This window comes from Nyctibius grandis, chromosome 14, assembly GCF_013368605.1.
Source record: "Nyctibius grandis isolate bNycGra1 chromosome 14, bNycGra1.pri, whole genome shotgun sequence".
NCBI classification, from domain to species: domain Eukaryota; kingdom Metazoa; phylum Chordata; class Aves; order Nyctibiiformes; family Nyctibiidae; genus Nyctibius; species Nyctibius grandis.
Genome location: NC_090671.1, coordinates 4,497,548 through 4,510,604, shown reverse-complemented (window position 1 = coordinate 4,510,604; position 13,057 = coordinate 4,497,548). Strand labels below are relative to the sequence as shown.

Genomic DNA, 13,057 nt, shown 5'->3' with positions numbered 1-13,057 from the left:
GGACTGGCCAGGGTGGGCAGTGCTGATGAAACTCGTCATGCTGTGCTTGCTTGGGAGAGCAGTGGGACTTTCAGTCTAGAAGTGCTCTCCCAGGCTTACATGCATTCTTTTTTATTTTTTTTTTCCCCTATCAGCCCTGCAATCACTGTGAGCCAAGGTGAAGTGAGCAGCCCCCAGCGGGTCACCGCCAGTCAGCAGCAGACCCGTATATCTGCTTCTTCAGCTACACGAGAACTGGATGAGCTGATGGCATCTCTCTCTGACTTTAAGGTGCCCTATCATGACAACTTAATACTTCATCTTGTCCCTCCCTCCTCCCAGACTCTCTTGTCTGTTAGCCACATCTCCTGACCTTGATTGGTCTCCAGAATGATCTCTTTACCTCTCAAACTTGCTCTGGAAAACTTCCCGTGGTGGTATTTGTGCTTTCTGAGTGCTACTGTAGGTGTTCTCGACTGCTATAAATTCTCATCGCTGGCAGGGTAAGGCAGTTCTGGGGTCTGTTTTTCCTTTGGTTCTGCAGTTTGTCTGTTTGCCAAAGATAATGAGCTTTGTTACTGCTCAGTACAGGGTGAATTATTTTGCTGTGCTGCAATTTAACAAGAAGTAGGGGAGCATGAGACACCAGTCAGCTTACTGACAGAGACCAGGCTCTTCTGTTCTGTGGGCTGGCCCTCCTCTTTGGAGTGTATTTCTTCCCTGAGGAGGATCTTCCAGGCATGTGGTATGAGCACTGAAGCCTTCGCATCAGACAGCTGGAGACTTCAAAGGTTTCCATCTTAAAACAATATCTCTTATTCAACTCAAAATGGGATTAAAGTCTGAGCTTCTTGCAGGGGCAGAGGATGGCAAATACTATTCAGAATCTTGTTTGGAAATCAAACTATTGTATTGGAAAAGAACTGCTGCTTCAGTCATAAGTAGCACATAAAAATCCCATAATAGGTTAAGCTCAAGAGTAACTTGCCCATGGTCATCTTGATATGTGAAGCACCTGGCATATGTACTTGGATAACTTGGTCTTTATTCACATAGGTACATTATCATTCTTGCACTAGGTGATTAACTGTGGAGCTTATTTTCGCGAGACTTCATTTACCCAAAATCATAACAATATCAAAAATATTTTCACTTCTTGCTTTCTACTTTCAGCTGATTTGCTTATAGCCTTAATTACTCACTTGAATTTGTTCTGAGAGAGGTGGAGAAAGCAAATATCTAACATATTCTTTTTGTTGTTATTGTTGAGTTTGCCTTTCTTACATACACATGCAAGTCTGCTTTCTAATCCCAAGAAAGTCCCTAACTCTGTTTTTTTTCTCATATGGAAGAATCTGCTGATGCTTGGTGTTTCGTGTCTGTGCTGAGCTCCATCTCCTCTTACCATGACTGTAAGGGGGGCAGCCAGAGCTGAGGAGTGCTTTGTGAGGAGAGGTAGACAGGACGTTCAATGACAGCTTTGCTGTTTGGTGTTCTGTCTGTGCCACCATCCATGGGAGTGCTTTTGATGTGAGCTGTGGGTTTTGTGGAGGTCGTGATGATACCCAGAGTTTTGACCAAGTGCGTGAGTTCAGAACCCAGCAGTGAGCATGTGCGCTCTGCGGGACTTTGCTTGCCTTGCACTTGCTGGAATTCAATTCAGTCTGCCATGTGCTTCATTTTGTGAGAATCTAGGAGTTACTCACTGTTTTCTCTAGACTTACTGTAGTGTGTATTTAGTCAATTGCAAATATTGACACCTTAGTGTTGCCTTTTTTTCCCCATATTAGGTCCTAGGGTAGAGTGCAGGATATCCACAAGTGTTGGTTCAGTCTGGTTGAAAAACAGCACTGTTGTGAAGCTGGAGAAGACTTCCCACCTGCGCTGCTGGCATACCCTGCCTTGCTCCTTCCGTGTGCTGTGGGAGCTTGAGTGCTATGGCCTTGTGCCCCTGCTGCTTTTATCAGGGCTCAGAAAACAAGCTTGGGGTGTGGTTGCTGCCACCAGCCTTTGCTCCTAGGTGAGCTCTTGGCAACTGAGAAGGACCTTGCCCAGCACAGGTTTTCCTTACAAGACGCAAAGAGGGGACATTTCTAGGTGTGGCTGTTCAAATGCTTTGCAGTCTTGAGAAAAGGCCTGAGAATCTTTGTGCAACTCCAATAAAACCTGCATGACAGACGAGCTGCGTTCTGTAATACTGCCTGCCTTCCTGGCTTAGTTTCGGGTTGAGCTCTGAGAGCAGGCTGAAATGCAGCAAGACTTTAAGATTTGGGCTTTATAAACATAGCATTAGTGTGTTTGTGAGGCGTTGAACTCATCTGTGTCTCAACATTCTTCCTGAAGGAGAAAGAACATGGTTTCTGTGATCATTTTCCTTTTGTTAATATTGTCATTGGCTGTTTTTAACAGTTACTTTCCTTTTTCCTGTCCTCCGTGTTGCTTCATTGTCCCTTCAATCCCTGTTTGGTTTTATCTCCTCTATTTGTGCCAACTAGCGGTGTTAGCTTGTCTGTAAAAATGGATTTCTAGTCTGTACCAGTGGCAGGATGGGAGAGAAGTGGAGTCTTCACAAAGGTGAAAGATGAAAGGCTGTTGTTTGAGTGCCAGACCTGTGTGTGGTTGCAATAAATAGGACAGAAAAAATTAAGTATGATGTGTAGCTAGTTGGAGTTATTGGTTGGTACAACTACAAGTTGCGGTAGATGGGGATGGGAGGAGTGGACGCACTAATGTTTAATTTCCCTCATACCCCAGAATAAAAGGTGCTGTTACAGACTGATACATTACCCTTTTATCATCTTTTGCTTGCTTTAATGAGTTGCTCATTCTTTTTGCTTAGAGAATCCATTTGATTTTGGTTATCTAGCTCATCAGCCAGCGGGCACTGAGATTACCTAATGCACTTGTTTTTTCAGCCTCTGCCATTTCTGTGTGATATGATGCCTGCTTACTGCATAGCTAGGTGCTTGTGTTTAACTATTCTATTACTGTTGAGTGTTTAACCATTGCTCTTATTTTGTAGCGAATATGTTTTTAATATGCTGGAAATACTTGCTTTTGAGCAAAGTGGTAGTCTTGCCTTGAAAATGATTGACGTCATTTTGGGAAGTCTGGAAACTGTGAACCACAGCATAAACCCAGGTTACTTGTTCAGGTGCATCCAGCTTAGGCAAAATACAAGGGGAGAGCAATATCAGGGATTTCCCTCATTTTAACTACTGAAGGTACTTATTAGTCCTTTTCGTTGCTTCTGTGACTGTGGGTCTTGCTGTGCTACTCGAGGGGAGGAGAAATCTGTAGTGAATTGTGGTCCCCTATTGCCCTTTCTCTTCTGAATGTGATCTCCCTGTAGTGCTGCTGTTGTGACGTCACAAATTTGTGTGTGCGTGCCAGCTCCTGACCCCTTGGGATGGGAGCAGCTTAGGTCAGCTCAAGGTATATGTCTCTTCCATCTACTGGCAGATTTTGTGCGTGTGCTGATTAATTTTATCCTTTTATTCATGATAAGTGTCCCAGAAGGGTAAGTGAAGATACCATGGGTGGGCTTAGGAAGTTATGTGCCCTGCTGCCTTAGAGCATGAGCATCTAACTTCTTGAGGCTTCTTTGGAAAATGTGACTAAGAATCAGAGCAGGTCTTGACAGCTCTTGAATTTGGAAATCAATCCTTTGTGGATACATTTTTAAAACTGGGAGGGCTCAGCATTGGTCTTAGGTTGACCTGCTGTGTGAACTATTGCAAGCCGCTCTTATAATCTTCCCTTTTTAAGAAAAAGGAATAATGCCAGGCTTGTTTTCAAAAGACCCTGTAAGTCAAGGAGAACCAAAAACTCTGTATCAGTTGCTCTTGTTAGAGAGTATTTTGAATCAAAATTAATACTGATTTCATTACAATGTAAATGTGGAGTCTTTGGCCTGAGGGGAAGAAGCTAATCTAGCCACCTAAGCAATGCTCACAAAGGCATGAAGTGACTGACAGACTCAGATTCAGCATGTGTCACATCCAAGGTGAGATTAGTGATGTGAATAGAACAAAGCCCATGTCATTGTTCGTGCTGTGAATGCCCTGAAGCTTCGTTTTCATTGCCATGTACTCAGCCAACTGGAGCATTTTATTAGTGTATCAAGAAGAAAATGTCATGCTTTGTTCTATTCATTGATTGCTTTTTTCAGCTTTGAAATGTAAAATTTACATGTCTGACTATGAGTAAGCTAACGTGACCTTTACTCACAGTCTAGACATTCCTGGGTTTGTAGCTGGCTTCCAGGCAGCTGCTGCATGCCCCCATCACAGCTGCAGGTGAACACGTGAGCTGTCACTTAGGGGGCACAGGAAAAGGATCGCGATCGTAATCTCCTGTGAAGATCAGCACAATGTCATACTGGTTCTGCTCTTTGATATCTCATTGTCCTTTCTTACTCTTGGGAGTAAGGCTTTGGATCAATATGGCTCTTTGATTTGGAGGTCATGATTGTTACAATGCTTGATTCTTTGCTTTTTTCCTTCTCCTTACCTCTGTCTTTATCTTTTTCTCTCCTTATTTCTTCTGTCTCCTTTTTGCAGACTAGTTCTACTATGTCTCTGATTTCTGAACCCTCCCTAGAACCGGTTCCCAGTTCAGCAAATGCAGACTCCAGCAACACTCCTCGCAGTTTAACAGTGCTATCCCATTCCAAACACCCTTCTGCAAGTCACAGTGGGGACTCGACAGTGCCAACATCTGCCCCGTCAGCAGCTCTCTGCATTGAGGAAGGCAGTAACACTATAGTTCTGCCTACTTCAGGCCATTCTGCCACTCCTCCACCTATCTCCTTTTTGCCACAAATGGTCCCTGTGCCTCCACCACGAGTCTCTTCTGGTTCTGCTACTCGTGGGGAGCAGATGACCTCTGCAAGCTTGGTTCAGCTGAGCAGAAAGCCTGACTCTTCTAGAAACGTTTTCCAGGCTGTGCCAGCTTCCAGTGTGGAGCTTCTGTGTAGATCTGCTAATGTGCAGTCACAAGGCCTAGAGAATGATTTGGCAAAAGAGACTGAGAAGAAGGAGCAGAGAACTGACCCCAAAATCTCAAGTGTACCAATTTCAAATGCTTTAAATGGTCAAGGGAAGGGGCAGATACCTAAAGAGCTGAATCAGCAGGAAGCATTCAGGGATAATTCAGCTCTTCCTTCCCAGGGCAGAAGTGTGGAAACAGCTTTAGATGAGCTGTGGGCCCTGGAGCTGTCTGCGCGTGTGCCAGAGAGACATGCAAAGAATGACAGTGTTTTGAATCCTGTGTATGAACCTTCTGTTGTGGCCCTGGATCGGTGGGATGTCTTCCCAGACACTAAAAACCAGCTGGGCTTTGTAGTGGAGCAAGGACAGGAGCTGAAAGCTGAAGTGCCACATGAAACCAAGGTAGATGGCTGTCCTGATCTGGTCAAGAAGAGGCAGGGCAGAGAGAGAACTCCTAGGAAGGCAGGTACTGATAACATGAACAAAGCCAGAGGAGACCAGGAAAATAAGCAGTTCAGAAGCTCTGCAGTCACTCCGGAATCTCCTGAAAATGTTTGGAAAGCTGAATGGGATCTGCCATGCGCCTCCAAACCACCCATTGAGAGGATTTCTGCATCAGGCCAGGCAGGCACTGAATGAATGTAGGAGTAGGATAAGTCCTAGTTAGGACTGTTCTGACAGCGCACTAACATTTTGTGTGTGCTGTGAGTGTGCCTGGGCTCACCCACACTAACAGCATGCAGCTCTGAGCAATGTTCCTGACAGCTGCATGTCACAGAGGGTTGAAATCCTCTGCTTTATCTTGTGGTCTCCTCTGCATGTCAGTCAGCAGCACAGAACATGGCAGTTTGTAGGAACTTCCCTGTGAAATGGACTTCTTTTCCCTAACTGGGGTAAGGCTTAGTCCATAGAGGCCTCTGAAAAGTTAAAGGGCTGTTTCATGCCCCTGGAGGATGTTCCTGCCTTGGGATGGCAGCTCCTCTGCTCTGCTAGCCTTTTTAGGTCTCATTGCTGGAGCTGTTAGTGTTCCTTCCAGCGCTGCAAGTATGCTTTGTGCACCAGACATCTGACCGAGAGTCTTATGCCTGTAAAGGGCAAACACAGAGAGGCTGCTGTGTCCTTGTGATGCTGAGGTTTCTTTAATGCTCAGTGGAGTGGTCACGCTGCACCTCCTATCTTGGCTTCCTACTGGTTAATCTTTCCCTTCCTTTTCTAGATAGTTATTTTTGGCTGCTGTGATTTATCCTTACGGGGTTTTTCCTTGCACTGAGTCACTGTTCTGGGCTGTGCCAAGAGGAATTTTGGCATTGTGGAATAAATGTCATCACTCTTCCTGCTCACAGTTGTCACTAATGGCTTGAGTTTGTGCTGTTGCATCTTGGGGCTTGCTCTGACATTGCTCTTCTCTGCTGATACTATTACCTTTGTCATTTAGATTAAATCTTTAATCAAGAGGACAAAAGAGACTGCGAACGTGCATCCAATGTATCGTGACCTCTCTCCAAGGCGTAAACTAGGTCCTGCCATATTTCACAAGACTGAGTCCCAGGATCGCTTGATTGAAGAGCTGCAGGACAGACTGGGCATCGCTAAACAGGAACAGGAAGAGTGGAAAAGCCAGGATGACTGGCTGACAGAGGGGGTCATTATCACTGCCAGACCCCAGGGGGAAGAGCAGAACAGTGGACAGCAAGTAGAGAAGGTAGAAAGCAGGGACATGTGCTGGGAAATTCCAGCATGTCCCTCTCTACAGATAGCATTGTGTGGAGGTGTAGATTAAGTTTCTGAGTGTCCTAAGCAACACAAGATGAAGAACTAACTCTACTCATCCTTGTCTGGCCTGAAAAGGGAACTGTCACTCAGGTCCTAGTTCTTGATGTTTAAGAATTGGAGTGGGGTCTGAGGGTGATGGCATATGCTTGGGTAGTTTGCTGCTATCACATATCCAATGTCCATGTGGGGATTGTTTTTAAAACCGTGCCTGTCACAGAGGTGTGCTTTGTTTTCCCCGATACTGTACCTGTGCAGGAAGTTCTGGGTGTAAGGTGGTGCTCTTCCTTGAGCTACGCAGGGAAGCACGTTTTGTAGTTCCCTTCTCTTTCTTGCTGCTTTTCCCCTTTAGATAATCTAAACAGTGGTAACAACCAGGCTTCCTGTTGCAGGGAGTGCTTGTTGGTTCCTCTTTGGATTTATTCACCTTTCTTGTTCCTCCATGTCTTTCTAGGTGGTTTTTCCTCCAGAATCCCCGCTCCCCCCAAGGAGGACGATCTCTGTTCCAGCCTCTCCCCCACTCCAGCCTTCCAAAGAAGCTACAAAGACAGTCCCTGCTAACGCTGCTTCCTCTCATCTCTCTGGCCCTGCACCTCTCCTCCCACCTCAGCCTTCCCATGTGCCATCTACCTCAGCTCCTAGTCCAGTCTCCTCCTCTTCGTTCAGCTTGGCTCCCCAGCCTCTCTTCCAGTGGGAAACTTATGATGATGATTATCATGAGCTTTCTGTTGTGGGCACCACTCCTGAAGATCATAGGCATCCCTGTTCTCCCCAGACCGGGACCCCTAGCACCAAGACAGTTGTTTCTGTTGGCTGTCAGACTGAAGATGATGCTTTCTTCTCACAGATGCAGGCAGGCTTCTCTCTTCTGGTTTGTTTTTTTTTTTTTTAGCAGTGTTTTCCAGTCTAACTACTGCTCCCAACTTGATAGCTCAGTAGATGATACAATGTTTGGGTAAAGGCTGGTACTGAACTGCTAGATAGGAGAGAGGACTCATTGGCGATATCTAATCCCAGCTGTGCCTGTCTAGCACTGCACAGTACATGTCTGTGCAGTAACCTGCTGGGCTGTGTGTGGTTCCTGTCTGTCCTGATGATCACTTTGTGCAGCAGGGACTCTGTTTCCCTCAGAGATGAAGAAGGTAGCTCTGAAACACAGGCTGCAACTCTGACGCAATCTGTCTTGGAATGAGGGGAGTAAAAGATGGCAAAATCTCGATACTGGAAGGAGAAAATCAGCAGTCCTTCCTGTGTTTGCTCGTTCAGACAGATGTCCACAGTGCAAGTGGATTTTGGGGAGGAGATGGTATGATCAAGAGCTGTGTTCTGCATCTCCCATCAGGGAAGGGCTGCAGCTCCAGGATGGTGGGAAGCCTTAATGTATACGAGCAGTGCAGTGGTGCGCAATGTTATGTGTACAGGCAGCTCTCAAGCAGTGAGCAAGGAAACACCTCTGCATCTTGAACTGTTGTACTTTTCAGGTGACCTCTGCTCCTCCCCTCATCCACAGTGCCAATCTGCTGGCTGCTCATGCACCCCTGGGCCCTCCCACCCCTGAGAAGGCAGGACCTCCTTTCTGTTTCCTCAGCATGGTGTGCTCTTCTGGTCGATGAGTGTGTTGCAGATGCTGCTGGGATCTGCTCTGAGAGCTCCCAGCAGCATAATGTGGATATCCTGTAGTGCATGGTTTGCTGCTCATGGAGCTCCTAACTGAACTTGAGTGATGACAGATCATGGGTGAAGGGTGGGAATTTGAAGGGCCTTTGCATGATGAATTTATGTGGATGCTGTGCTGAGTGTCACCTGTAAACAGCAGGCATTGCTTGCAGGAGGTGGAACCAAACCTCTTTCAGGTGGGTGCTCATCGGTGAGCTGTCAAGAAGGCTGGATCACCAGGCCACGTAGAAACTGTGGTGTGCACAGGAGGCTGTGCCTGCACTGAGGTCAGCTGAGGCTTGCAGGAGCGTGTGGTCCCTACAGGCAAGGGTGAAGTGCTCTGTTGCTACATGTTGCATCTCCTTTCTCCCCAGATGGTATTTATCATTGTGTGTGGCATTTGTGCCTGCCCTGCCTGGTGGCCACAAGCCCCTGGTTAGAATGAGAGAGGATGTGATTCTCTTGACACAGTCCGGCCCTTTTCCTCCTGCTGTGCCATGCAGGAAACCCTTGCTTTGTCCTGGGACTCTGGCCTGGCTTTGTTTACAAAGGCCTGTTGTCTCCCTCCTGTGAGGTCTCCTTGCAGTGGTGTGCTTTGGGGACGTTCACTGTGACTGTTCAGTAGCAAATAACTGCTGTGTGGTGGAGGGTTTGTTATAGGCTCAGGACATTGGGGTGTGATGGGGCTGCTCTGTGCTGCTGGCCTAGGAGAGGCTGCAAGTAACGGGGTGGCTGGGAGGAGAGAGGAGGGGAAAAGCTGTGTGTTAGGCTCTGTTGGGAGTCATGCTGCATGCAAGGCAAGGCTGCTGAGTGTGTGTGTGTAAAAAAGCTAAAATTATGTATGTCATGAGAATTTTTATACAAACAAATAGAAACCAGGGTTTGTCACTGAGTAAACCAGTTGACTACAAGTACAACCAGCTGCAGGACAGGGAGTAGAGCTCCTCCTGTGGCTGGAAGGGCAGGTTCTGCCAAGGCTGTGAAGCACTTCAGTGTGTCCCTGCTCCCCTGGCTGTGGTGGCAGCGGGCTGGTGGGTTGTTCACAAGTGGCAATTTTATGTTTCTTTAATCTATCCTCTTAGAGAAAACGTGCTCCAGATCAGCATCTCAGGGAGGGACTTCTTTGGGTCTCTCTAAACCTGACACTAGCTATTGCAGTGCAAAGTCAGCTAAAATAACCTGTATTAGCTATTGCAGTGCAAAGTCAGCTAAAATAACCTGTATTTCATTATTGCAGTTTGCCTGCAAAGGGGCCTTTGGTGGCCAAAGAGAACATGTACTTTGTTTCTAAGTTATGAACCGAAGTAAAACATGTCTCTCCCTCCTCTGGGAAGCCTTTCCAAGCCTTCTGTCCTGTGGTGGTGTGAGTTTCAGAACCTGTCTCTGAGACAAGTCTCTTAATCCCTTTCCCCCCACCCCGGTGCATTTCCAGTGGTCAGACAATAGATGTGGCAGTCCTGTCTGCTGGGGCTCTGCTGTGGGTGCACTGCCCTCTCCGTAGGTAAACAGCAGGCGACTTGAAGGAAGTTACTTCCTTCCTGCTTCCACTTGCTTAGCTCAGGTGTGGGATGAGAGCCACCTGATGGGGGCAAAGGAGACTTGGCAAAAAGATCTGCGGAAGGTGGTGCAAAGGGAGGGAGGGGAAGGGAGAAGATATTCTAGCCGAAAGGGAGACGAGATGAGGAAGAGGAGAGGGATCTCTATCAGAAAGGAGAGAGTGACAACAGAGAGCGAGCAACAGCATAGAAACAGAGAGAGGTCAAGGGGAAGGGCCCCTCTGGATGGCGTCTCTGCTTTGTCAGCTGGCCAGGAACTGATGAGGTAAAGGGAGATTTTTGGCAGAGGCTTAGAGAGCGCTGTACTGACTGCTTGGGATCTGCTCGTGACTTCTGCTGTGTGCGCAGTGAAGGAAAATCAGATCCTCAGTTCACAGCTCTGCTGTTATACATCCCAGAGTCTCTGCATGTCTCTGCATGGGCAGAATACGTGTGTGTACTTGATCCTGGCTCTCACTGGCTTCTGCAGAGAGCGCAGCTGTCTCCTAGCAATCTGTCCGTCTCTACAGAGGAGCCACTGGCAGCCACAGCAGGCATTTATCTTGTAAGCACAGCAGCACTTGCCTTACAGTCTTTGTTCTCTCTTCCCTGCAGTTCATGGCACAGGGGAAGGCCGGGAGCAGCTCCCCTCCATCCACAGCCTCCAAGCCTGGCAGCCAGCTGGACACCATGCTGGGAAGTCTCCAGTCTGACCTGAACAAACTGGGTGTAGCTACGGTTGCCAAAGGTGTCTGTGGAGCCTGCAAGAAGCCTATTGCTGGGCAGGTGAGTTGAAGGTGCTGTCTCATTGCTGAATCTTGGGCTGCAGCTGGGAGTAATGGGGAGGGCTGTTTCGTGAGGCTGAAGAGACTGGAGATGCTGGAGAAACTGAAGTACTCTATTTATCCACTGGCTAGGTACGCTGTAAGCTCCTCCAGTGACCTCTACCCTGCCCTTGAGGGACTGCCCTCTCCTGACATGATAGGTAATTCAGTTTTCATGCTACCCCAGTCCAGGGCTCACTTGAGTAGTAGAACTTGTCATTCTTGCTGACCTCCAGCTGGTATCTTGTCATGTTGTCTAGGGGACAGGGAGATAGAGTTGTCCTTCATAATTTGTCTTCCCAACAGGTAGTTACAGCCATGGGGAAAACCTGGCACCCTGAGCACTTCGTCTGCACCCACTGCCAGGAAGAGATCGGGTCGCGGAACTTCTTTGAGCGGGATGGTCAGCCCTACTGCGAGAAGGACTATCACAACCTCTTCTCCCCTCGCTGCTACTACTGCAATGGGCCGATCCTTGATGTGAGTTCGTCGTGGGGATTAAGGGCGCTGGCAAGGTGCTGCAGGCCTGGGGGTTAAAAGCTCCGCTTCACCGATGTGTCCTGGGTGGAAGATTTTGTTTGGGGACTTCTGTTTTTCCTTGGCCCTGGCTCTTAAAGGGAAACAACTTGGCCCAGTCAAATTCTTAGACTAGTGAGAGGAGTTAGTCCCTCTTATCTTCACTGAAGTTCCTTCAGAACCCCACATCACTCCATCATTCTGGTAATGATTCCTCAGCGTTTGTCTGTTGGTAGCCTGTAGTAACAGGCACCAGTGCTAGTCCTGAGCGCTGGACGGGGCCCTGTGTAAGGGAGGAAGCAGTGCATGAGATCCTTGTAGGGTAAAAAAAAAAAGCGTGCAGTGGGGAAAGCCTGAGTGAGCCAGAGGTGGGGGGGGGGAATTGACTCAGCTCTCTAAAGGACAGTCTATTTTAATGCACGCTCTTGTCACTACAAGCATTAATGTGTTCTTCCCACCCACCTCCCTCTTACCGCCAAGCTGAAGCCATCATTTACATGACTTGCACTTTGTCTTCTTCTGAACAGAAAGTGGTTACGGCTTTGGACAGGACATGGCACCCTGAACACTTCTTCTGTGCCCAGTGTGGAGCTTTCTTTGGACCTGAAGGTATTGCTGGTTTATGCAATCTCCTCCCTGAACTGCAGACAAGTGTGTAAGGCAGAGCTGCTATTAGGGGACAGCCTGGGAGATGACAGGGGAACTCCTGAAGATGGAAGTTCCAAGGGATATAGCTGTTTAGGGGGAAAGGATGCTAGCAGTAATCTCCCTGGAGAGGAAGGGTATGCATGTGCGTGTGTGCACATGGGACAGGAAGGGCAGCAGGACAAGGAACAGCTGCCTGCTGTGTCTTAGCAGGGGGAAGGGTGATCCTACCGACATGGTTACCCTGCAGAGCTTGGCTGGCCATAGATAAAGGTCAGGAGCTGATGCTCTTTGCCTCTCTTCTCCTTTGGCAGGATTTCATGAGAAGGATGGCAAAGCCTATTGCCGCAAGGACTACTTTGACATGTTTGCTCCCAAGTGTGGAGGCTGTGCCCGGGCTATCCTGGAAAACTACATCTCTGCCTTGAACACCCTGTGGCACCCTGAATGCTTTGTCTGTCGGGTAAGAGACTCAAGGTCCTTTACTGCTGCTGTACGACCCCTCTCATTTCCACCCTGCAGGCATCTGGTCCCTTATCAGGAAAAGGCATCTGTGGGGTAGTGAAGGGCAGCCAGCCCCACAAGATAAAAACATGTCAGCAGCCAAACACCACCTTGTTCCTCTGCCTGTTTACATTAAACTTTCTAGCTGCTTTGCTCTTTCTGTTCCCAGCTGCAATTATGGGCTTCTGCAGCAGCTCACAGATAAACAGAGACATTTTCTGGGACCTTTAAATAATTATAAGTTAAGTTTCTCCCTAAGCACTTCCCTCAGCAATCAGTTTTTGAGGATTGTCCTCCCATGCTTCATCTGACAATGTAAACTAATGAGACTGACCTTGCTCAGACAAACATGCAAGGCAGTGAAATAGTGGCAGGCTCCATACAACAGGCATAATAAACAGGAATACTGCAGATTAAATGCTTGGCACTCTTTCAGAGCGCCTTGCAAACATGAACTCTTACAGGCCCCAAGAGATGAGCAAAATCAGCCAGTGTTTCCTAGAGTGGGAAAGAAAGGCAGAGACCAGAACAAGCAACAGAACCACAAGCTGCCGATTCCTGGTACGATGCTCAGAGCAGACTATCACCATGGTGTTGGGATTGCCTGCCCAGAATGATCTGTGGCTCCTGGAGTGGT

At 47.8% G+C, this 13,057-nt stretch overlaps 1 protein-coding gene across 3 annotated transcripts in view; it reads left to right on the top strand.

Moving 5' to 3' along the window:
* The window catches only part of PXN (paxillin), a 47,177-nt gene that overhangs the window by 29,172 nt on the left and 4,948 nt on the right, over positions 1–13,057 (top strand). The window contains exons 6-14 of one of the 3 annotated variants that reach the window (XM_068412959.1): positions 135–270; positions 4,542–5,594; positions 6,406–6,672; positions 7,195–7,593; positions 8,222–8,302; positions 10,547–10,717; positions 11,062–11,235; positions 11,799–11,880; positions 12,231–12,379. In XM_068412959.1, the coding sequence (XP_068269060.1) occupies positions 135–270; positions 4,542–5,594; positions 6,406–6,672; positions 7,195–7,593; positions 8,222–8,302; positions 10,547–10,717; positions 11,062–11,235; positions 11,799–11,880; positions 12,231–12,379 (2,512 nt within the window). Of the gene's footprint in view, positions 1–134; positions 271–4,541; positions 5,595–6,405; positions 6,673–7,194; positions 7,594–8,221; positions 8,303–10,546; positions 10,718–10,848; positions 10,917–11,061; positions 11,236–11,798; positions 11,881–12,230; positions 12,380–13,057 lie in introns of those variants that run through there. The other 2 variants (XM_068412960.1, XM_068412961.1) reach the window with 2 other exon arrangements.